Source organism: Myotis nattereri, assembly GCF_964212035.1.
Source record: "Myotis nattereri genome assembly, chromosome: 16".
Taxonomy (NCBI): Eukaryota; Metazoa; Chordata; class Mammalia; order Chiroptera; family Vespertilionidae; genus Myotis; species Myotis nattereri.
In genome coordinates, this window is record NC_138091.1 from 14964025 (window position 1) to 14988637 (window position 24613).

Genomic DNA, 24613 nt, shown 5'->3' on the forward strand with positions numbered 1-24613 from the left:
CACATGGTTTAAGGTTGTCCTGGCATGACGATGGCAGAGTTGAAACCACGTGACTCGCAAAGCCAAAAATATTACTCTCTGTCTCTTGAAAGAAAAAGTTTGGGGATTCCTGGTCTAACAGATAGAATCGTTCTTTTTACACATGAGGAAACAGAGTCCTCCGTGTGGTAAAGACTAAGTCACCTGGCCATTCATATGCCAGGATATGCCTGGGCCCCCCTTCTTCTAATGTTTGATATGTTGGCCTCATCATTTAGGAGGATGGGCATGGGGGGCGGGTGTGGTGACTTACTTAGCAGCAGGGGAGCTGAGTCCATAGATTAGTAGAAAAAATTATCTGAAGTAGCACTTATTTTTAAGGGAAACTTAACTATCCTGTTAGAATGTCAGCTGGAACCCAGGAGAGCTGGGAATTGTTTTTAAGCTCTTTTGACAAAGAATCCATATGTGTAAATGTTTTATTATGTTTGTGAGTGAAAGTTTGGAGGATTAAGCCAGGATTTGAGCTTTGGGGTTTGTTTGCCAAATAGTTGGTTGTTTTCTTGATTTCTTGTTTTAATTTTTCATTAAATGAGTAGATTCCCATTTAACTTTATTACACCAGGAGCTAATGTGAGTTTCTGGATCAGTTTCCCATAGAGCGCTTTTAAAAGCATTCTTGGAGCTTTTCTTTGTTACAAATAATTGGATACTTTCCTAGCTCCCAGGATAGAGCAGCCCTGATAATTCCATTAATAAAAGTTGCCATGAGAAACGTCTATGCCCCAAAAACATCGATTTAGTTTCTTCTGTCCATCTGTGTTGCACAAACGTGAGACTAAAAAGATGCTTTCACTTGGCAGGTTTGGTTGATTGAAGTGTGTGCGTGTGCATGTGTGTGCGTGCGGTCATGAACTTTGCTTATTTTGGCTTGATTTTTTTCTCTAATGGACTCTGAGTGGAAAGCTGTTAGACCTTAGAGCTTACTATTAATCTCTTCTGTTTGGGGCTTGTGTTTTCTCCCAGAGATTCCACTTTGATTTGTAGTGTGAAGTTAACGCTTGAGTGCACAACACGCCCCCCATTTCTCACCAGTTTTTAAGACCGATAATCTCTTGGAATCTTGGCAGATGCCAAGTGGGTTAGAGAGTCGCTCTCACTGCCAGGAAGTTGAGGATCCATAAAAGTCAGAAGACAAAGACAGCAAGTATTTTATTGTTGGCTGTATTCTAAAAAGCTGTTACTTTGAAAATGACTGCTTTTGAACTTTCCTCATTGTCTGGTGGGTGGAGTCACTGATAAGCAGCAAATGGCTTAGATATGAAGTGAAACAAAAAGAATGTGGAACGGGACCCAGCAGTTCCACTCCTAGATATATACCCAAGAGAACTGAAAACATCCATGCACACAAAACCTATATTATATATGAGCCCTAACCGGTTTGGTTCAGTGCATAGAGCGTCAGCCTGCGGACTGAAAGGTCCCAGGTTCGATTCCGGTCAAGGGCATGTACCTTGGTTGCGGGCACATCCCCAGTAGGGGGTGTGCAGGAGGAGGCAGCGGATTGATGTTTCTCTCTCATCGATGTTTCTAACTCTCTATCCCTCTCCCTTCCTCTCTGTAAAAAATCAACAAAATATATTTTAAAAACACACACAAAACAAACCTATATACGAATGCTCACGGCAGCATTAATCATAATGGCCATAAACAGCTTAAGTGTCCATCAGCCGATGACTGGAAAACAAAATGTGGACCATCCCGGCAACAGGACCTCAGCCATAGAACGGAATGAAGCTCTAACACATGCTACAACACGGACGGACCTTGGAAACATCGTGCTAAGTGAAAGAAGCTAGACACAAAGCCACATGTTGTATGCTTCCCTTTATGTGAAATGCCTAGAATAGGCAAATCCGTAGACTCAGAAAGTAGATTAGTTTCCAGGAACTGGGGAAGGGGTGAATGAGAGTGACTGCTAAGAGGTAGGAGGTTTCTTTTTGAGGGAATAAGAATGTTCTAAAATTAGGTAGTGGTGATAGTTGTATGAATTGTGAAATATACCAAAAGTCACTGTATTGTGTGCTTTTATTTTTAATATAGTTTTATTGATTTTAAAGAAGAAGGGAGAGGGAGAGAGAGATAGAAACATCAATGATGAGAGAAAATCACTGATTGGCTGCTCCAGCACGCCCCACACTGGGAATTGAGCCTGCAACCTGGGCATGTGCCCTGACGGGGAGTTGAACCTTGACCTCCTGGTTCACAGGTCAATGCTCAACCACTGAGCCACACCAGCCGGCCCCATTTTTAATGTTTTTAGGAAACTCCACGCTGTTCTCCATAGTGGCTGCCCCAGTCTGCATTCCCACCAGCACTGTCCCAGGGCTCCTTTTTCTCCACATCCCTGCCAGCACTTGTTGTTTGTTGATTTATTGGTAGTAAAAAAATCTGTGCTCCGTGGTTGATGGGAACCCGTAGATTGGAAAGGCGACTGTAGTTTCTAGTCTTTATTCTTACCTGTATAATTGAATGTATGGCAGGTTTTATAATTTCAAAGCTTTTGAATCAATAGTTCTTTTTATAAACCTCAGCATTTTTGCTATTTTAAAAACACCCGTGGCCCAGCAGGTGGGGGGTCAGTGGTTGAGCATCAACCTGTGAACCAGGAAGTCAAGGTTCGATTCCCCGTCAGGGCACATGCCCAGGTTGCAGGCTCGATTCCCAGTGTGGGGTGTGCTGGAGGCAGCCGATCAATGATTCTCTCTCATCACTGATGTTTCTGTCTCTCTCTCCCTCTCCCTTCCTCTCTAAAATCAATAAAAATATTTTTATTTAAAATTTTTAAAAACACACACACAAAAAAACACCTGTGGACTCTGGTTTCAACTTTGATTCTGGCTGAGGGTAAGTCAGAGAGGTTGGGGCTTATGCTAATTTTATGTTATTCCTACTCTGTGTAGCACTCTGACATGGGGACAAAATGAACACCATCCTGCCTTCGAGCCACTCAGCGTCCACTGAGACAGTCCAGCCTCTATGGGGGGTGGTCATTCTTCTCCCACCTTTCTCTCCCCGGAGATTTCACCTCCGCTTGGTTGGGAAGTGTGTGCCAGCGGACAGTCTCCGTGTTCTCACCTTCCCTCCCACTGTACAACCCGTAGCTCACTTGTTTCAAGTGGCAGCATCTCTGCGAGTCATTAGATCGACCAGTATTCTTAGTTAAAAGCCGAACACAGTATAGGATGACTGTGAGTTGTGTGCCCTTCGGAATGACGCTCGCTTGGTTTGCACTTTTTTTAAACAGTGCTGGTCTAGGATGACTGGATTCTGGGGAAGCGGCATTATGGTGCCTCTGTGTGTGGTGGCAGGGGTGACGGTCAGGGCAGAGTCAGGACCTCCAGGTCCTGGTGGGCTGTCCTGCAAAGAATACGTATAGCGGATGTTCCATGGTTGGTGGCCTTGAGGCCACAAGCTGCCCGCAGAAGCACCTTATGCTGTGCACACAGTGCTTCACAATGTTCAACCAGTTGTCAGCATTGGAATATTGGGAGGTTTTTCACAGATGCCTGAATACTAGTCTTCTCTTGAAAAATCATGAGATGTGGCCACACTGGACCCACCGACACCCCTGAACACACCTGAGTGGAGCTGAGAGGGTCGCCACTACCCTGATTTTTCTTATATTCATGCATTCATTTTACATGTCCAGTTCTTGAGGGCATTGACTTTGACCTGTGTTCAGACAGAGCCTCATGGATGTGCACCAAGTATTGCAGGGGAGAATTGTCGTGAGACAGGCAGTCAGAAAGATATCTTATAAATGCACTTGAAAATCGGTGATTATGGGACCAGGTAAGAGAATGAAGGGTCCAAGGAGAAGTGGCTAACGTTGGTCCACAGAACTGCAACATCAACTTCAAGCGAAGGACCTTCAAACTCAGCCCTCGCTCTGCCTCATTCCCAGAGCTTTGAAATGCAGGAAATTTATACCAGCCTCCAGGGGCTTGTATAAGGCCTGTGTGCGTGTTGGGGGGGCAGGAGCCATGGGAACGTGTGGCTACGGCAGGAGGTTAGGGTGTGCAGGGAAGGGCATCTGGGCAGATATAGCCAGTGTAGCTTTTTAAAGGGTTAGGTCCCTTGGAGTCAGTGGAACGCCTAGCAAGATGGGCTGTAGGTTATATTCTGATGAGTGAGTGGGCAGGGGACTTGTGACTTGATTATCAAGCAACAAGTGTTTGCTCAAAGCGCCAGCTCTACTTATGCACTTGGATGGCTTCGCGCAGGGGTGGTGGGCAAACAATGCCAAGGGCTGCAGGGCTGCAGAGGCAGAAAGCTCCCGAAGCAGAGAGGGAGTGCCAGGTGGGACTTTCCTTGTGGGCTGCAGGCAGTGTTCTTTCCTATGCAGCCAGGAGTCATAGCACCAACGTGCCCTTCGCCCCGTGTGGGAGTTTGCCTCCGTGTGTAACGCTGGCGCGCTCTCCTGAAGACGAGATCTTTATTATGGAAGGAGGAGCATGGAGCGGGGAGCAGCTCTTTTGTTATTTCGGTCCCAGTTGGATTCCAGAGAAGGCAGCACTCATCCAAGAGGCGTGGGAGGAGGAGAACGGGGTGAGGCATTAGTCATGCAAGACGCCTGTTTACTGGGAGCCCCTCCCTGGGCGCCGGGTGCTGGGCTGTGCATGGGGCACAGAGACCCCACCCTGCAGGGTCCTGCCGTCCTTGGACAGATCGTAAGCTGGGCCTTGCGCCCAGCGGGCCCCTGAGCATTCCTGCTGAATGCAGCTCCTGCCCTCTTGCCAGCCATGGGAGCTGCCTCGCTGTGTGCCCAAAGGCACCCTCAGCCCAAGAAGAAATAGCTCCCTTAGCCGGGAGAGGGGAGGATGTTATTAAGTGTCTAGCAGGGGAGTGGACTGGAGGGGCCCTGCTCCCTATCCTGGCATTAGCCCTTAGTGGCCCTTGTGGGGACCTAGTGGAAGGCTTGGTGACTGGGGGCTCTTGGTGTGGAAGGTGGGAGCAAAGTTCCAGCCGGTACAGAACATTTTCATCATTTTCACAAGCAGCCTGTCTGTACACGTGTGCTCTGCCAGGATGCCACCTGGCCCCTGGATGCCTTCGGTCCCTGATGTCGGTCTCCTTGGTGCCCCTCTGGGCCCTGCCACGGACCCAAACCTTCTGCTGCTGAACCCCCCGACCCGTCTGCCTTTTGTTTATCTAGACTTTCCTGCCCCCAAATGAACTCCATGTGTTAGCTCAACGTCCATCCCGGCCTCCTAATGCCCCCAGCCAGATCCAGCCTTTTGCTTCCTGGTATGGGATGAACCATGCACCCCTCCCACCAAAGATGTCCAAGTCCTGACCCCCAGTCCCTGTGAATGTGACCTTGGATGAAGGGCCTTTGCAGATGAAGTTAAGATGAGGTCGTGCCGGAGCAGGGCGGACGGGCCTGACCATAGGTGGGGCCCTGACCATAGGGAATTGGCCACAGAGGGAAGACAGTGTGAGGACACGGGAGAATGTCTACGAGCCAAGGACTGGCCAGGGCCCCGAGGGCCAGGAGAGAGAGGCCTGGAACAGATGCTCCCTCACATCCTCAGGAGGAACCACCTGCTAACACCCGCATCTCATTTTTCCGGCTTCCAGAGGGGTGACACGATGGCTTTAGTTTGCGGTATTTGGGGGCAGCCCCTGAAAACCAGTACACTTCCGTGCCCCAGCCCAGCACGCTGCTCGTGGTTCTTTGGACGCTGCCAAGCCAGGCACGTGTGTGTGTTCCCCTAGATGCCCCGCAGAGGCACAGTCTGTCACCTGCACCTGTGGCACCTGGTCGGAGGGTCAGGCAGCAGCAGCAGCAGCAGGGGAGGTAGCCTGCCTTCAGCTTGTCAGCGTCTCTGTGAACGGGGTGGGGGGGGGGGTGTGCTCTGCCTTAACACAGCTGCCTGGGTCCCAGGTTACGGTGGTTCCCAGAGGAAGTGCCGAGCTTTCATCCAAGCTTCAGAAGAGAGGCCCACTGAGCAGGTGGCTGGCAGGTCCTCCTGTGCGGCTCCTGGCAGGTCCCCAAGAGGATGTGACTGGAGATGACACCCCCTCTCTGCGCTTCAATCAGTCCCTCCCTCTGTGATTCCCGGTCTCTAAAAGAGGGCACTGAGCCGGCTTTGAAAGCCCTTTCAAGCCCTGTCTCTCCCCGAGGGCCAGACCGTAGTGGCCATGCAGACAGGGCCGCACTCCCTGCCACCACCGGTCTCCGTCCCCGATTGCCGCTGGCTGGGGTGCCCTCTGCTCCTCTGCTCCGTGATCACCTTGGCATTCATGCGTGGGCGGGGGAGCTGCTTGGCCGGATGATGGTTTCTGAGCCCGGGGGTTAGGGAGGACTTTTGTTTTCTCTCTTGCTCCTGTGTGTCTCCCACTGGCTTCTCCAGGATCTGTACTACTTTTGTGAGGAGGGTGAGAACAATTTCTCTGAAATAGAGGGTGCTCTCTCTTGCTTTCCCTTCCCCAGCGTAGCATCCCATCTGCCTCTGCTCCTTTACAGAAGTGGCCTTATCGTATAAATACGATAAGTGTTGGTGGGAGTGGGGACATGACAGACAAGGGTAGCACGAGGACAGCGAGGCAGAGTCTTGGGGACGGAGCAGAAAGGGTCAGGGAGCACACGGTGCTTTTGTTCACCACGTCCCCGCCCGGCTGGCTCAAGCCTCACACACCAAGAGTGGATTCTTATTCCCAGGTGTGCAAATGCAATGTCGTCTCAGCTGGCGGGCTTTCGAGCCGGGGTGGAACCCCCGAGAGGCCTCCATGGCAACCTGAGTGTTTGTGGTTCTGGGGGAACCTCTTCTTTGCTCTCAGAACATCTGCCCTGTTAGGTTCCCTCTTCTTTTTTTGGGTCTCTCGGGCCAACTTAAATAGTCACTGTGGTTTCAAGCAGCAACACCTGCTTGGAGGAAATGGCATAAGCAGTGGGTGCTTTGAAGTCAGAGGAATGTGTGGGTTGTTTTCATTGTTGTGCCTTTAAACAAACTTTTTTTTTAAGGGCTCCACCCTTAACACCTGGAGGAAGGGTGAACTGTTGCAGAGAAATCTGCCCTTCCTTGTCTTCCTCTAGGCCTCTGGTTCTCAAAGTGGGGTTCCCGGACAGCAGCATCAACATCACCTGGGAACTCGTTAGGAAGGCAGGAGCTCAGGCCTCCCAGAGCTGAGAAGCAGAAACTCAGGGCTGGCCCCCACGCCCTGCTCTCCCAGTCCCCTAGGTGGCGCTGATGGGCTCCGAAACCCACCTGGGAGGCTGCTCTGTAGCTTTCCACCTGCTCCCTAAGGAGGCTTTCAGGCCTCTTTGCTCATGCAATTCCCACAGATTTTATTTCATTCAGCTCCAAATGTGCCTATTTCTTCCCCATTTTGTGTGGTCACCTCTATCCGGAATGCCATTTCTCGATGTTTGGAAATAGCTTCTTTTGCCCAGCATTTCTGTACACTTTTTGCGGTGTCGGCCCATGATAAGGGCTCTGGGGAGCCACTGGGGCCCTTTGCACCTGGGGAGCTGGCTGGCCTTCCCCGGGACCCAGCAGTTGGAAGGGCCTCAGCGGCCATCCCTCAGAGAAATGATTATTATTTCTATTTCCCAAAATAAACCCCAGCTCTCTCTGACAGCTTTCCTCCGTCTTGTGAAAAGCAACACTCTTAGGGATTCTGAGCTTGGTTCCTAAACGAGAAGTCACACCTTTTACTGGAAAGCCTTCTAAATATGGATCAGCAGTGCAGAGCGATTGAAGTTCATGAACGCTGTTTCTCAGGAAACAAATCAGAAAGGTGACACCTGGATGGGCAACGCCACTTCCTGGGAGAGAAGCTTCCGGGCAGCTGAGCGTGCGATCTCCACGCCGAGGGTATGGAAGACCCTCCGGGGCATGTGAAGAAGCCATGGTTCAGCTTGTTCACGGAACATCCAGACGCGGGTCTCGTGGCCTGGGGGCCGGCGTTGGCCGTGTACGGGGCAGTGCAGTTTGGGGATGTGGACGTGCAGGGGCTGTCTTGCTATAGGAATAGAGCCTACTCAAACAGCTTATGAAATAGCCATTTTAGAAAGACAGGGTGTCTCAGAGCAGCCCCCCTCAGAACTGGGAAACCCGGTGTTGAGCCGATCGTCCCGCCCCGTCTCCGGGCCTTGTGGTGTCTCATGCCCCCTTTTCTGGGTTTGCTCCAGACATTTATTTAGGTTTTTACTCTGCACACTTGCCTCTTTGCATTAGCAGCTGTTTAGCAGAAAATTGTCACTGACAGTGGGAGCTGCCCACCCCACGTCCTCTTCTCTGCAGCGTGTGCTGGTCCCTACTGTGGCCGAGTAGGGATGCCCCTGGGATGGGGATCTGCACAGGGGGGTGGGGGTGGGGGCACTCTGGGGTTTGGACAGTTAGAGCAGGCACCTGATCATGAGTAGTTCTAATTCTTCGTGATGTTTTGTAATTCTGATTGCGATTTTTTAAAACTCTGTTGTTATAGAGTTTTAAGAATTGACCAGCAGCACATGCTGTGCAGTCCTTCAGGAGTTTTCCGCGCGCATACATTTACTTAGGCCTCCCTTGGTGTACCGAGAACCCGCATGTACTCACACTCACACACTCACACACTCATTTTTTAACTCAGCCATGGGCCATGTGACTGATCATAGTTCTAACAGCTGCTTTGAGCGGGTCTTCATTCATCAGCACTTAGTGAGCATCCACTGGGCTCAGGGCCTGGGGGACAGGCAGACACGGACGGACACAGCCCCTTCCTCCGAGCACGTCTGCAGGAGGGATGGGCTTGGAAGCAGGTGCTAAGGCTGAGGTGGGAAGGGGTCAGCCGGGCTTCCCGGCAGCCTGGCAGCCCCCGAGGGCAGCATGAATGCTGGGAGCCCAGCTCCTCCCCAGCCTGGTCCCTGCACGGTTAGCGGTCAGAACGTCTGAGTGGTGTTGACGGGGAGCACACAGGACCGTGAGGTCACCGGGACTCTCCCAGGTCCCGCCAGCAGGACAATATCCTGTCGTCCTGATCTGTCAGCTCTGTCTACCCCGGACACCTGGGGACAGGACTGTGTAAAACTCATCCTTCTTGTCCTAACTCAGGCATTTGCCCTCCAGGATGTAAGATAAGGCTTCGTGAAGGAGGCGGGTCCTGTGCAGCAACCTGCTCCCCCTCCCCCTCCCCTGCCACCCTGTGCCCGCTCACTAGGACCTGCCGCTGCCTTTCCCCTCCCGGGTGCTTCTCCTGCACAGTGCTTCCTCCTCTCTCCTCTTCACCACCCTGTTCTCGGAAAGGCTCTAAGGCAGGGGTGGGGAGCCTTTCTTCTGCCCAGGGCCACGTGGATATTTATAACATCATTCTCGGGCCATACAACATGATCAACTTAAACATTAGCTGCTATATTCGGTCATTTAATTAACTCACCCCTAACGCCTCGGCAGGGCCAGACCCAGTGATTTCACGGGCCTGATATGGACGTTCCCCACCCCTTGCTCTAAAGCAGTGGTTCTCAACCTTCTGGCCCTTTAAATACAGTTCCTCATGTTGTGGTGACCCCCAACCATAAAATTATTTTTATTGATACTTCATAACTGTAATGTTGCTACTGTTATAAATCGTAATGTAAATATCTGATATGCAGGATGGTCTTAGGCAACCCCTGTGAAAGGGTCGTTCGACCGCCAAAGGGGTCGCGACCCACAGGTTGAGAACCTCTGCTAAAGACTCAGTCATGCTAAAGGGCTCTGACAATCTACTCTAATTGACAAGTCCCCCGGGAACCAATGCAGATAACACAGCCTCATGTTGAAGTTGGGGTTCTCTGGGGGACAGCTATGAACCTGATAGTTATCGAAGGTTGGGATGGAGGTGGTGGGCATTGGGGGGGGTCACCCCCCATGGCCACTGTGCATCTTGCTTCTCACCTTGCTGAGCCTACGCCTGACCCAGACCCATGCCCTGGGGTTTTGTCCATCTGGGCACCTCCCGGGCTGTGGCTGGTTCCGGCGACCGTGTTACCACAGCCTCTGCCAGCTTCCCCCATCTGGTTTGTCACTGAGACTGCTGGTTAAGATGCTGGCTTCTGGGTTCCACCCAACACCTGCTAAACCAGAATCTGGAAGCGCAAGGTCTGGGCATCAGTGTTTTTAACGAGCGCGTTCCTGGTGAATAACTGCATTTGGGAAGCGGGACTGGAGCTCTGCCAGGAACCTGTGCTTAGGTTTCAGATCCCGAGTGTCCAGGCTTTAGTTTCAATAGATTTTCCTTCTTGGCGTCTACTTACAACATTCTTAACCCTAAGATGGGGGTCCTGATATCTGTGAACTGGCAGTTGGCTGCCAGCATCTATCGGCTCAGTGATAAGGCACCTTTTTCCCACATTGAGGTCAACCCTCATTTCCTCTCCACCCAGGTTCAGGGATCCCAGTGTGTCTGCCCAGGTGCGCACTCTCTCAGGAGGCTGGTCGATCGGGGATTGAGGGGTTGAGAGACAGGCTCAGAGAGTTCAGGCAGCCCCCTCCCCTCTCTGGAGCCCCCCACCCCACTGCTCCTGGCCTTGCTCTCCCCAGGCCCTCTGTGTGGGCTGGAGCCAGTCCAGAGCTTGCTTCAGGCCAGTAGCAACGGGCCAGGGTCTCACCAGCCTCTCTCCTCTGTGAAATCGGCACAGGCCCTGCCCCACCTGGATCACTCGGCTACGTAAGGATCCTCTGAGCTGCTGTGAAGTGGGAAGAAGTGGGGACCCCCTGCAGCTCAGAAAGGCTAAGAAGGTTCTAGCACCACAGAGGAACCCCTCCTTCTTCTCCCTTTGGGGTGGGGGGGCTCTGTGAAGGCATGGAGAGAAGGATGGGGCAGGAGGGGCTTGGAGGGTGGAAGTTGGGAAGCAGAGAGAAGGGAGGAATGGCGAGGGTTTGGTTTTATTAACATCCTTATGTTTTGAGGGCTCACTGTATGTCAGACTGTCCGTGCCTCTAACTATTCATCCCACCACGGGGCAGCTATGGGTTACCCGCTTCAGCTTGAGGGAACGTGGGCTCACGGCCGCGCGTATCCAGGGTCGACCTGGGATTCACACATCTGTGTGTGTGGCGCCAGCCCCGGGCTCTCAGAACTCTAGGCGGCCTCAGCATATTCAAGGGCAGCTCACCATCCCATTTCCTCACCTGTGACAGTGGAGTCCTGGTGTCTCCAACCCCCTCTTCCTCGGAGCACCAGAAGCCATGGCTCAGGGAGTGCCCCGGGCCTGCAGGGCTGTGCGCTGGGAATTGGGGGTGTCAGCTACCCCTCCCCACCCTGTCCCTGCCCAGGCTGGACTCCTGCCGTGCATTTCTCACAGGCGCCCTCGGTGTCCCGGTGTCCCGGCGCCTGGCTGGGTCTGTTTGCAGAAGCTGGGCCCGGGGAAGTCTCTCGCTGCCTGAGAGAGCGGTCCCAGCCCATGTCGGCAGCACCCGGCTGTGGTCAGTCCCGGGCGGCCCTGCCGAGCGCAGTCCTTCGCTGGGATGAGCCTCCGTGTCTTCCCACTGGCTGAGAGCTCGCCTGCTGCCCCTCCCGGAGGGTCTGCGCTGTGTGTGGACAGGTGGGGCAGAGTGGAAGCCCTGTGGGGGAGGAGGGAGGGTAGGAGTCTGGATGAAGCTTCCCAAGCAAGAATCTCCCAGTCCAGCTGCCCTTCCTGATGGTACTGGATCATTCGAGAAGCAACTCCAGGCCCGCAGAGTCTGAAAGCAGCAGGGAAGTAGGGCTCCAGAGCTGAGGGGGTCATTGCCTGGGCACCTCTTTCCCCAACCCTGCCTGAGACACCCCAGATCCACAGTGTCCCGGCCCCTGGTGGGGGCAGCGCTGCCAGTGCCGCTGCAGCGTGGTGAAGGCCCCTGGATGGGCCGTGCCCCAAGCGTGGCACACGGACCAGCCCTGCCTCTCCCTCTCCCTCTTCCCGAGCTTGTCTGGCCTCTGCAGGAGTGACAGGCTGGCCAGGCAGAGGCGGCATTCACAGGTGACCCAGCTGGGCGCCCGGGGTACTGAGGCACGTGTCCGCTACGTCCTGGAGCCTCCTCAGTCGCAGGTCCTGGCACAGCAGCTGTTGGATCCTGTCACTTCTGTGCTCCAAACTCTGCAGTGACTGTCCCTATATTCAGACTAAGAGCCAGTCCTCACCGTGACCTTGAAGACCCCGAGCAGTGGCTCCTAAACCTGGGCGAGCACCCAAATCACTGGGGGGCTGGTGGAAACATCGGCCACAGGGTCCCCCCTCAGAGTTTCGGATGCAGGAACTCGTCTTCTTAGGGCTGAGAACGTGCACATCTGACAAGTCCCAGTGGATGCTGTGCTGCTGGTCTGGGGACCCCACTTTGAGAACCATGGCCCTGGGCGACCCATTCCAGCCCCTGTTACTTCAGCCTCTTCAGTCACGCCATCCTTCCTGCTGCCCTCTGAAGATGACAGACATGTGCCTGTCTCTGAGCCTTTTCATCTTCTGTTCCCTCGGCCTGGAATTCTCTTCCCTCAGATATGTGCGTGGCTTGCTCCTCCATTTGTGCAGCCACCAGCTTTCTACGCGGCCCCAGTGCCCCCAGGTCCTGTCGCACATGTCGGTGTGAGTCCCTCACCTTCTGTCAGGGTTGGGCTGTGTGACCCACAGAAGTGGGAATTCTTCACAGCGAGTCAGTTCTGAGGCTGGATTATAAAGACATCTCAGCCTGCGCCCTCAGGGCAAGCAGCTTCTGTGTGTGTGTGTGTATGTGTGTGTGTGTGTGTGTGTGTGTGTGTGTGTTTGCACGCAACTTTGGCTCCTGCCGGTGGCCAGGGAGCCACCTGGAAGTGGCGCCTCCAGCCCCAGTCAAACCCTCGATGATGTAAGAGATAATGGATGCACACTGCAGCCTCATGGGAGAGCCCGAGCCAGAAGTGCCAGGCTCAGCCGCTCCCGAGCCCTGACTCACCGACCCGGGTGACAATGAATGCTTGTTGATTTAAGCTGCTAAATTTAGGGTAATTTGTGATGCAGCAACAGATACTACTAAATGTGCCTTTTTCAGCAAGGCCTTCCGAAGCCACCTGACCAAATTATATCCCTTCCTAATAACACTTCTTACTCCCTTCTCTGCTTTATTCTCTTCAGAACACACCACCCTCTAACATAACATGTCTTACATACTTATTACCTGTTTCCTGGCATGACTTCCTCCCTTCACCCCCATTAGAAATATTTTAGATTTCCTTTCATCAAAAATGTTATCCTGTATAATAAAAGCCTAATATGCTAAGTGTCTAGTCATCTGGTCGGCCATTCAACCAATCAAAGTATAATATGCTAATAATATGCTAAGGCTACTCCACTACTGGCTATGACGTGCACTGACCACCAAGGGGCAGACACTCTGACCCGTAGGTTAGCTTGCTGCTGGGGTCCATCTGATCAGGACTGAGTGAGAGGGCCGGACATGCCCTGGAGCCCTCCTGCAGTCTCTTCCCAGCTGGCCAACCTCCCTGGTCCTGATCATACACTGGTGGGGTCCCTTGACCTGGCCTGCGCCCTCTCGCAATCCAGGCTGAGGGACTCCCCCTTCCCCCGACCCAAGTGTACTGGGCCTCTAATATATTGATATTCAAAAATACGATAGTATCATGACCATTAGAATGTAATTGAAGAAGGAGGAGGGAGTTTGCCCTGTCAAAAGCCCTGCAGTGTCTTCGGTGCCAAGAACAGTGCCAGATACAGTGCCAAATATACTAATAATATATCTATATGTAAAATCATCTCTAATAATAAAAGTGTAATATGCTAATTAGACCAGACATCCTTCCCACAACCTTCCGGATGAAGCTGGGGCTGTGAGGGAAGCCTGGGTCCCAGGTGCCTGCCAGCGCCGGAGGGAAGTCTGGGTCCCAGGTGCCAGAGGGAAGCCAGTGCCAGCAGCCGGGGGAAGGAAGGCCTACTCTTGCACGAATTTCATGCATCATGCCTCTAGTATATTAACAATATTATAATCAATAATATAACATTAAATATGTATCATATTTAGATTATAAATATTTCTAATGTTTATAATAAATAATTTATTATCCTATATAATAAAAGGCTAATATGCAAATCAACCAAAAGGCAGAATGACCAGTTGCTATGACACTCACTGACCACTAGAGGGCAGATGCTCAACGCAGAAGCTGCCCCCTAGTGGTCGGTGCGCCCCCACAGGGGGAGCACCACTCAGCCAGAGAAACCAGGCTCACAGCTGGTGAGTGCAGCGGTGGTGGCAGGAGCCTCTCCCACCTCCGTGGCAGCACTAAGGATATCCAACTGACAGCTTAGGCCTGCTCCCCAGAGAGCGGGCCTAAGCCATCAGCTGGACATACCCCAAGGGCTCCCGGACTGTGAGAGAGCACAGGCCAGGCTGAGGAACCCCCCGCCCCCCTACCCCCAACACACACACACACACACACACACACACACACACAAACCAATGCACAATTTTCGTGCACTGGGCCTCTAGTATTATTATAATAATTTATTATGAATTTATCATATCATATTGAATTAACATAATAATACTAATTTTGCAGCGGTTCTCCAGTAGAGAGTGGTGTATAGACTCAAACAGGCCAGTTTGGCCGCAGCTCCCAGAGCCCCCAGCTCAGAGCGCAGAGGTGTTGGTGTGGCTACCGTGGCGGACTTTGCTGTCACACTGAGTCCCAGCTCTGCTCTTTCTCCTGAGGCCTCAGTTTCTTCCACAAAAAATAGGAACAATAGCACCCGTTTCGTAGTGTGTTGTGACCTCTGAAGGAGACACGCAATGTGGGGGGACCCGAGGTGGGCCAGGCACAGATGGAGGCTCAGAGAGCAATAGTTTCTCATTTAGCTTTAGGAAGGGGTTAGGCATATCCTGCAGCCAGAGCCCCCTGGTGGTAAGGTGATCACAAAGCCAGGGCCAAAGAAGCACTGGTGCTGGAGGGGACCGGAGGCTTTGGCTCTGAGGGTCCTCGGACAGCTGCGCAGGCCCTCCGGGTGCTCACCAGCTGCGCAGGCCCTCCGGGTGCTCACCAGCTGCGCAGGCCCTCCGGGTGCTCACCCAGCTGTGCGGGCCCTCCGGGTGCTCACCAGCTGTGCGGGCCCTCCGGGTGCTCACCAGCTGTGCGGGCCCTCCGGGTGCTCACCAGCTGCGCAGGTCCTCCTGGTGCTCACCCAGCTGTGCGGGCCCTCCGGGTGCTCACCAGCTGTGCGGGCCCTCCGGGTGCTCACCAGCTGTGCAGGCCCTCCGGGTGCTCACCCATCTATGCAGGCCCTCCGGGTGCTCACCAGCTGCGCAGGCCCTCCGGGTGCTCACCCAGCTGTGCAGGCCCTCCGGGTGCTCACCCAGCTGTGCAGGCCCTCCGGGTGCTCACCCAGCTGTGCAGGCCCTCCGGGTGCTCACCCAGCTGTGCAGGCCCTCCGGGTGCTCACCGCCCTCCGGTGCTCACCAGCTGTGCAGGCCCTCCGGGTGCTCACCGCCCTCCGGGTGCTCACCCATCTATGCAGGCCCTCCGGGTGCTCACCCAGCTGTGCAGGCCCTCCGGGTGCTCACCAGCTGCGCAGGCCCTCCGGGTGCTCACCCAGCTGTGCAGGCCCTCCGGGTGCTCACCAGCTGTGCAGGCCCTCCGGGTGCTCACCCAGCTGTGCAGGCCCTCCGGGTGCTCACCAGCTGTGCAGGTCCTCCGGGTGCTCACCAGCTGTGCAGGCCCTCCGGGTGCTCACCAGCTGCGCAGGCCCTCCGGGTGCTCACCCAGCTGCGCAGGCCCTCCGGGTGCTCACCCATCTATGCAGGCCCTCCGGGTGCTCACCCAGCTGTGCCAGCCCTCCGGGTGCTCACCAGCTGTGCGGGCCCTCCGGGTGCTCACCCAGCTGTGCAGGCCCTCCGGGTGCTCACCCAGCTGCGCAGGCCCTCCGGTGCTCACCCATCTATGCAGGCCCTCCGGGTGCTCACCCAGCTGTGCCAGCCCTCCGGGTGCTCACCAGCTGTGCGGGCCCTCCGGGTGCTCACCCATCTATGCAGGCCCTCCGGGTGCTCACCCAGCTGTGCAGGCCCTCCGGGTGCTCACCCATCTATGCAGGCCCTCCGGGTGCTCACCCAGCTGTGCGGGCCCTCCGGGTGCTCACCCATCTATGCAGGCCCTCCGGGTGCTCACCCAGCTGTGCAGGCCCTCCGGGTGCTCACCCATCTATGCAGGCCCTCCGGGTGCTCACCACCCTCCGGGTGCTCACCCAGCTGTGCCAGCCCTCCGGGTGCTCACCCAGCTGTGCCAGCCCTCCGGGTGCTCACCAGCTGTGCGGGCCCTCCGGGTGCTCACCAGCTGCGCAGGCCCTCCGGGTGCTCACCCAGCTGCGCGGGCCCCCCGGGTGCTCACATTGCCCAGGGCTCCCTGCAGCCGACATTCTCAGAGGCTGCCCCCCTGGACCGGGGCACGGGGCTCCTGCCGTTCTTCTGGGACTCGCCTTCCTGCTCGGGGTAGAGGACATGGCAGAGCAGCCTCATAGAAATCGAGCTTCCAGATGAGGAGGGACAAGAGCTGGAGAAGGGGCAGTGGGGCTACTGTCAGTCTAGGAAAACCTGAGTCCAGCAGACCCTCCTGGTGAGGAAAACAGGGGCCAGAAGAGAAGCCACGGTGGGGGCCACCACCAAACAAGGGAGAGAAAGAAACAAGAGGTGGGGGAGCAGAGAAAGTGAGAAACCCAGGAAGAGGCGTTCTAAAAAAAGGCAAGGAGGAGGGGACTACAGGAATCCCAGGTGCCAGCCAGCACCAGAAAGCTGCATTTCCCCTGGGCTGGTACCTAGGGTTGTTTCACCTGATAGCCACTGGGGGCAGCAGAGAGTCACCCCACAGCCAAGGGAATGGGCCCATCAGGAACAGGAGTCCACTGGCCTGTGGGTGGGGGATTAGGGGGCTAAGGGGTGGCTCACAGGTGGGCTTAAGGCAGATCCCATGACCCGCGTCCCAGGCCCAGGGGCTGGATGCCAATGCCTCTAGTGAAGTGATGGCGAACCTTTTGAGCTCGGCGTGTCAGCATTTTGAAAAACCCTAACTTAACTCTGGCGCCGTGTCACATAGAGAAATTTTTTGATCTTTGCAACCATAGTAAAACAAAAACTTATATTTTTGATATTTATTTTTATATATTTAATGCCATTTAACAAAGAAAAATCAACCAAAAAAATGAGTTCGTGTGCCACCTCCGACACGCGTGTCATAGGTTCGCCATCACTGCTCTAGTGTAAACAGGACTCGCCTTGACAAGGGGGAACGAAGGCCAGAAGGGACTGTGGAGAGTTACTTCTCCCTCATGCACTGTTCATTGTTAGTGTTACTATTGTTGTCTTAAGGAGGGCACATCAGTGGCCTGAAATTTACATCACTTTCCACCTTTCAGGTGTACTTCCTCTTTAAAAGTTCTGTTCTACACGGGGCAGCCACGGAGAGGGAAAGGACACCCCTCGGAGGGGAAATGGCCATTTCTGGCTTGTGGCCTCGAGGGCTGGAGTGGCAGCCTCCCTCGCTGGTCTGATCCGCAGTTAGTGTGTGTGTGTGTGTGTGTGTGTGTGCATGTGTGTGCACGCGCTGGGCCGCCCTGGGGTCCGTGGTGGAGGCCTGAATGAGTTGGAGTTGCCTTTAGGAAAAAATGTGTCCTCGTGACCTGGGTTGGACGGGACTCTCTGAGAGAAGGTCTCACTTCTTCCACTCTGACTGTACCGTGTCCCAGAGCCTCTGGGGCCTGCATGGCAGCGACTCTGTTAGGAGTCTGGATGGTCACCTGGAACCCCAGGAATGGAACCCCAGAGAATGCAAAAGGGCTTCAATTCAGAGTAGCATGGGCCGAGCTGCCAGGCAGTTTTGCTTTGGCTTGGTCAAGGGGCCTGGCCTGCTGTAAATGGATTAGCGAGTCTTTTATTGCAAAAGACCTGGAGATGGCTCCCTCCCTGTGGGTGGTATGGTCAGCTGGGGCGGCTTTTCCTGCTACTGCTGAGGTCACGCAGCCAGAGCCCTGGTGGTCTCTCCAGGTGTCTGCTTGGCCCGGCCTCACTCCGGCCCCGGGCTCACAGTGACTTCGTGTTTGGTCAGAGCTGGCCAAGACCAGGACGGGCAGGGACAGATCCTTCAGGCATCTGCATTGTCTCTGCGGCAGCCCTGGTGGGGTCTCCACGTCTTGGTGTCTGAGAGCCAGTCAGCACATGGGTCTTCAGATTCTAAGATCACCAATCAAAGCTCCAGGGCAGGGGGACTGAGGCCTAAAAGACCAGTTAGCCCAGCCCCGTCTTTTTGGGTTAAGAATTGGAGGACCAGAGAGGCAGAGTGTCTGGCCTTGGGCAGCACAGCAGACATAGAGGCAGAGCTGAGGCAAAAACCCAGTTCTTGTGCATCCTGATGGAGAGAAGTCATTGAAAGAGTTTTGCTTGTTTTTATTTTTAACATTTGAGGCAATTGCATTTTCAGGATTAGGATTTTTTTTTATTAACAAATGTTATATTCATACATTGGACTCACTTTATTTTTTTTATTTTTATCTCTTTTAATCCTCACCCAAGGATATGATTTTTAATGATTGCTATTTAGAGAGAGAGGAAGGGAGAGCAGGAGAGAGAAACATCTATTGGTTGCCTCCTGTACACACCCCAACCAGGGAATGAACCTGCAACCTTTTGGTGTACTGGGCAATGCTCCAACCAACGGAGCAACCCGGCCAAGGCCACTGGGCCAAATTTAAAAAGAACTTTATGCTGAGCACTTGTATATGGGCATGTGGCCTGAATACGAGGACTGTCTTGGGTAGATACCATTATTGACCTCATTTCCAGAGGAGCAAACTGAGGCACTGACAGGACAGTTAGCTTGGCCAGGGTTACACTGGTGGTAAGAGGCAGAGCTGGGATCGGACTCGGGCACTGTGGGGTGAGGAGGTAAGACCCCCTACTGTGAGTAGGTCCGAACCTCTAGACTACCTGGCCCCGTAAGCGATTTTGGAAAGATACGCACAAAAGCCTGTTCATGAAAAGAACATGCGGTATGCTTTTGTTCTAAGGAACAAATGGACAGATAGATACCAAGTGTTGTGACGACCTCCAGGTTGTAGGGTTATGGGCGACATTTCTTCGTTGTGGTTTTCCGTTGCACCCAATGTTACGTGGTAAGAAAGTTCTATTTCTCATCACTAGATAATTTGATCAGAAGCCTGTTCCTAGCAGTGAAATGGGTAAAGTAGTGCTCGGGGGACGATAATATGGATGCAGCCACGGCTTTGCTCCTGGCTGGACCGAGCAGCTGGGCACCGGAAGGGAGGCCAGCCAGGCCAGCAGCTGTAATGCAAACAAGACGTAGGGCGGGAATCACCCCCTTTGACAGAGGACCATGTCTCCATGCAGGCCCCCAGGCCAGGGCTCTTTCCTCTGTGCTTTGGGGTTTCATGTGACAACGGCATTTGGGGGGGAATGCCCAGTGGGCAGCTAGGGTTCCAGGACCAGAGACAGAAGGGTTCCAGGAGGCCCATGAGTTGGCAGCCTTTGGGGATAAGAGCGGGAGGGGCCCTGGGGGAACCTTTCAAGGGATCCCAGCTGGAAAGCCACCTCCTTCTGGTGCCAGCTGTGGAGAAGGGTCCCCAGCAAAGAGAATCTGTCGTCATGGGAAGTGGGAAGGGTGTGGCAGCCCAAAACAGGCTCCTTGTCCCTGGGTTTAGGGAGGAAGGTGACCGGCCAGGGCTATTTTTTTCAGCTCTGATCACCTAGTTCTGCTCTGTCGTCCTCTCAGAGGAAATTCTGAAAGCGATTTTGTTTCTTTCTCCCACCAGAGACCACCTGGGAGCGCCCCAGCGGTTCTGGGATTCCGGCCAGCCCTGGCACTCACAGGAGCCCTCTGCCTCCGACAGGTACTGTGCACCTACTGCTTTGGGGTCAAGATTGGGAAGGTCAAGACTCTGGATCCTGGGGTCTGAGGAACCAAACCCAGGGAGGGGCCTGGAGGGAAAGGAGGCCCTACAAGCCTGTTGCTTCGCCAGATGGTATTGCCCTGGCGGCACCAGCAGCAACCTGATAGCTCACCTCATTCCCTCTCAGGTGCTTAGGGAGGGAGTCGGCCCTCTATCCTGGCGGGCTCCAGGCCAGCCAGACACGAGAAAGGAACCCAGAGTGGCCCACGCAGGCAGGACAGGGACCCGGGCAGAGGAGCCCGGGCGCGTAGAGGTGCCGGGCGGGTACTGCCAAGCCTGCTGTGCTGGCGGAGCTCGTCGGGGAACTTGTCCTCTGAGCCAGTGGGGTCGCCTCTCCAAAGCCTGCTGTCCCGATGCTGTTCCCTGGCCGCATCCTGTCCCTTTCCCACTGTTTGTGGCTTCGAAGGAGGACGGGGGGTGGGGGGGGTGGGAGGGAGTTGGCTCAGACCCCCTGGGCCGAGGGCTGGGTGTGACAGATTCCTGCCTTCCCCCCGACAGACACAGCGAGAGCCCAGTCTGCCCGCCCTGGGCTGGGTGCTGTGGCTCCGAGTGTGGCCGGGGAAGCTGGAGAGGGGGAGAGGGTCAGACTCAGGGATGAGAACTGGCCCGGTGGCCAAGGTGTTAGGCTGAGTGTGCCGATGCCCACTTTGCCTCCTCTGCCCCTCCCTCCGGGGGCCCAGGGCAGGGTCACCCAAGGGGAAGTCGGGGCAGCCTCAGTCTGTCAAGTTCTCTGCCAAAAAGGGCTTTGCCGTCAAAGACGGTTGGAAACCTCTTCACTCCCCTTCGGAAACTCACGTGCACAGCAGCGTCCCCAGGGCTCAGAAGGCTTGAGAGGAGACGCCCCTCTAAGGCGGCTTCTGTCCTTTGCCTGTTTGCAATACACACGGCAGTTCCCGCTGTCTGCGAGGGGCGTGCTCCACCACCCCCGTGGATGCCTGAGATCGCATTTAGTACCAAACCCTGTATATACTGTTTTTTCTACACATACATACGTACATACCTGTGATAAAGTTTAATTTGTAAATTAGGCACAGTAAGAGATTAACAACAAGAACTAAAAACAACAGAGCCATTACGAAAATGGGCTGTTATAAAAGTTGCACGAATGTGGCGTTATCAGTAAGGTAAGGGTGACTGGAACACAGCCCGTCGGCACCGTGACAGCCCGTCGGCACCGTGACAGCCGCCGTAGAACCGAGTGCTAAGTGACTAACGGCGGGAGCGCATACCCCGTGGAGACTCCGCACAAAGGGATGGCCACGGAGCAGGCGGTGCAAGGTTTCATCAAGCTACTCCGAATGGCAAGCAATTTAAAACTACGCATTGTTTCTGGACTTTTCCACGTAACATTTTTGGAGCATTGGAACCATGAGGGGGGGGACACCCTCCTTGCTTGTTAAACTTCTCGGGCTCTAGTGCAGTGGTTCTCAGCTCAAGGAGTTTTTGCCGACTGGGGGACATTTGACGATGTCCGTCGTTTTGGCAGTCACCATTCGTGGAGGTGCTACAGGCACCGGTGGGCCGGGGCCAGGGATGCTGCTACCACCCACAATGCACAGGCTAGCACAGCTCCAGCACAAAGCATTACCCACCCCGAATGTTAGTAGTGCCAGTTCGGGAGCTCTGGTCCAGGGTCACCCAGAACATTGGGTCAGTCCCGCTCAGGGTCACTGGGCGACTGACCACAGCCATTGCCATGAGAAGCAATGCAAAACCCACTGAACCCCAGTCCCTTGATCTGAGACCCACTTTTTGTTTTTCCCCCACATTTCAATACGGGGTCAGATAAAAGTAGGCTTACGGTTGTGAGCATATGAAACATAGTTTATTCTTGCATTATTATTTAGAATTATTGTACTACTAGAGGCCTGGTGCCCAAATTCGTGCACTAGTGGGGTCCCTTGGCCTGGCATGCGGGATCGGGCCAAAACCAGCTCTCTGACATCCCTCGAGGGGTCCCGGATTGCAAGAGGGTGCAGGCCAGGCTGAGGGACCCCACCAGTGCATGGTCGGGGCTGGGGAGGGACGCGGGAGGTTGGCCAGCCGGGGAGGGGCCACGGGAGGGCTCCAGGGTGTGTCTGGCCCGTCTAGCTCAGTCCCGATCGGTTGGACCCCAGCAGCAAGCTAACCTACCAGTTGGAGCATCTGCCCCTGGTGGTCAGTGCATGTCATAGCAACTGGTCAACCAGTCAACTGTCTGCCCCCAGTGGTCAGTGCACTGGTCAGTGCACATCATAGTGAGCGGTTGAGTGACCTTAGCATATCATTAGCATATTACGCTTTGATTGGTTGAACGGATGACTGGACTACTAGAAACTTAGCATATTAGGCTTTTATTATATAGGATTTTCCATATGAATAGCTGTACAGCTACTTTTGCCTGGTCCTGCGTCTTGGAGGTCAGGTGCGTCCTGCAGTTGTTGGTGGACCCGGTTTCATTGGGAGCATCTTTTTCCTTTCTTAGTGCACCTAACATAAGGGTGCCTCTGGCAGGCAGGCCGCTAAGATTGTGAAGTTACACCAGGTTAGACGGGGCCTCGGGCGCCTCGCGTCTCCTTGCCAGGCTTCGCTGTGCCCGTTCATAAGTAGAGGGGCCAGGGGAAGAGCAGGACTGGGTCCGTCCAGGCCTCCAGGGGGTGTGTCTGAGGTGCTCTCTCCCCGGGGCGAGAACACACCCAGCCCTCCATCCCCTCTGGGGTGGAAGGGAAGAGAGCCCACCCGCGAGGCTAGAGCAGAATCCGGGATGTTTTGACATCTTCCCTCATTTTTTTGAACCTGAACCTCGTAATTGGAGAATAAAATAATAGCCACCTTGGATTTCTGTCTTCGGGGCGGCACTGGGTTTTTCCCAGCCTTTCCCTCATCCTGTTTCGAAAGCAGCTTCCGGAGACTATTTATTGTGGGGAGAGGAATAGACTCGGGGAGGACAAGAGGTTGCTTCACCACTGATCGTCTGCAGCCTCATCTCCTGTGGCAGCTGACTCCCCTCCTGAGACCACGCAGGGCCCTGGATCTCAGCCCCTTCTGTTCGGCTCACGCTTCTGCAAAGCAACAGCGATGGCGTTCAAACCTTTTCATTCAAAATATACGCCAGATGCTGTTCTCTGTGCTGGGGATACAGCCACAGATGAGCCAGACCTGTGTGGTCCCTGCTCCCACGAACCTACAGCCAGCAGGGGTGTGGGACCGGCAAGCACACGTGACATCTGCCTGACTTCCCTGAATGTGCTAATGCAAGGGACGAAAACAGGGCCCACGGGCTGGGAGCCAGGGAAGGTTGGTCTAAGGAAGGGGCCTTTCCGCTGACGCTTTGCGGACAGTGAGAATCTGTATAAGTGTGGGGGGTGGCAGGGAAATGTCTTAGGCCAGGGAACACCAGTGCAAAGGCCCTGGGGCAGGAGTGGTCTTGGCATGTTTAAGAATGGAGAGCTGGCCAGTGTGGCTGGACGGTAGGGGATTAAGGGAGGGCAGTCGGTCAGTGGGGCCTGCTGGGCTTCCCAAGACAGAGAGAGGAAGGTGTTGGGATTTCGTTCTGAGCATAATGGTCAGGGTGGGGATTCCAGCAAAATTCAGCGGAGACACCTTGCCTTCTCTACCTCCTGAGAAACCGCCTCCTGGGAGCAGCCAGGCCGCCAGGGCTCTGTGAAGACAGCTCTGGGTTAGCCGTGATGGGGGTTGGGGTACTTTTGTGCAAGGGCGGTGGGCAGTGGTGAGGGCAGTGTGGGGAGCCCAGCCACATTTACTGACCGCGGACATGCAGTATGGACACTCCTGACGAAGAGCATGGAAAATCAGGTCAGGAAGAATGTCAGTGGGAACCACAGGTTAACCCAGGCTGAGGCGGCCCCCTGCATGGACTCGGGGTGCTGGGGGGCGGGGGGGGGGGTGGCGAGGGGATGAAGCAGGCCATGGGCTCGGTTTTACTTGTGAGTTGTAGCTCCGTGAGCCTCCGAGAGGACCACCTCCAGACGGGGCTGCTTTCCGCTCAGTGCAGGTTTGTGGGGTGACCAGCTGGGGAGAGGGCGGGGCACGGGCCCAGCCCCCACCAGGTTGATTCCGCTCTTCGGATGTGGGTGCTGGGCCGGGGACTCCCCCACTGGCTTCCTTCTTCACAGAGTTGCATGCTCAGGACCTTGCTGGGGACAGTTGATGCCAGGCCCTCTGGGAGGTCCACGGAAGTCAAGCTGAAACCCAAACGGAAAACCCAAGGCACGATTAGGCAACCACTGCAAGTACTAAGTCATCCTTGGGCTGGCTTAGTGTGCAGTGTGGAAGCAGGGATTACAGAGAGGGGAACAGTAGCCGGCCGAGGGAAGGACCTGTGAGTGGCGTGAGGTTGTGGGAGTTCCGTGTGTGAGTCACGGGGTCGGAGTGACCGTGCGGAGCGGTCCGTCCAGCAGGGCTCTCACCACGATGGAAGCGTTTGCACCTGCGCTGTACGCTGTGGTAGCCACGGCCACGGCGGTCAGTGGGTGATGGAAATGTGGCTGCATTTTCAATGTCGTGTAACTTCATTGAATGCCTCTTTTATTTTGGAATCATTTTAAACGCACAGGAACATTGTAAAGACAGGACAGAGGATTCTGTGTACCTTGACTCCGTTTCCCCTAACGTTGACATCCTACATAACCGTGGCACATTTGTCAAAACTAAGAAACAAGCATTGTGCATCACCTTTAACGAAACTAGATTTTA

At 54.6% G+C, this 24613-nt stretch overlaps 1 protein-coding gene across 1 annotated transcript in view; it reads left to right on the plus strand.

Moving 5' to 3' along the window:
• Positions 1–24613, plus strand: part of GAS7 (growth arrest specific 7) — an 82855-nt gene that overhangs the window by 12492 nt on the left and 45750 nt on the right. The window contains exon 3 of the mRNA XM_081109208.1: positions 19781–19858. Within this exon, the coding sequence (XP_080965334.1) occupies positions 19781–19858 (78 nt within the window). The remainder of the gene's footprint in view (positions 1–19780; positions 19859–24613) is intronic.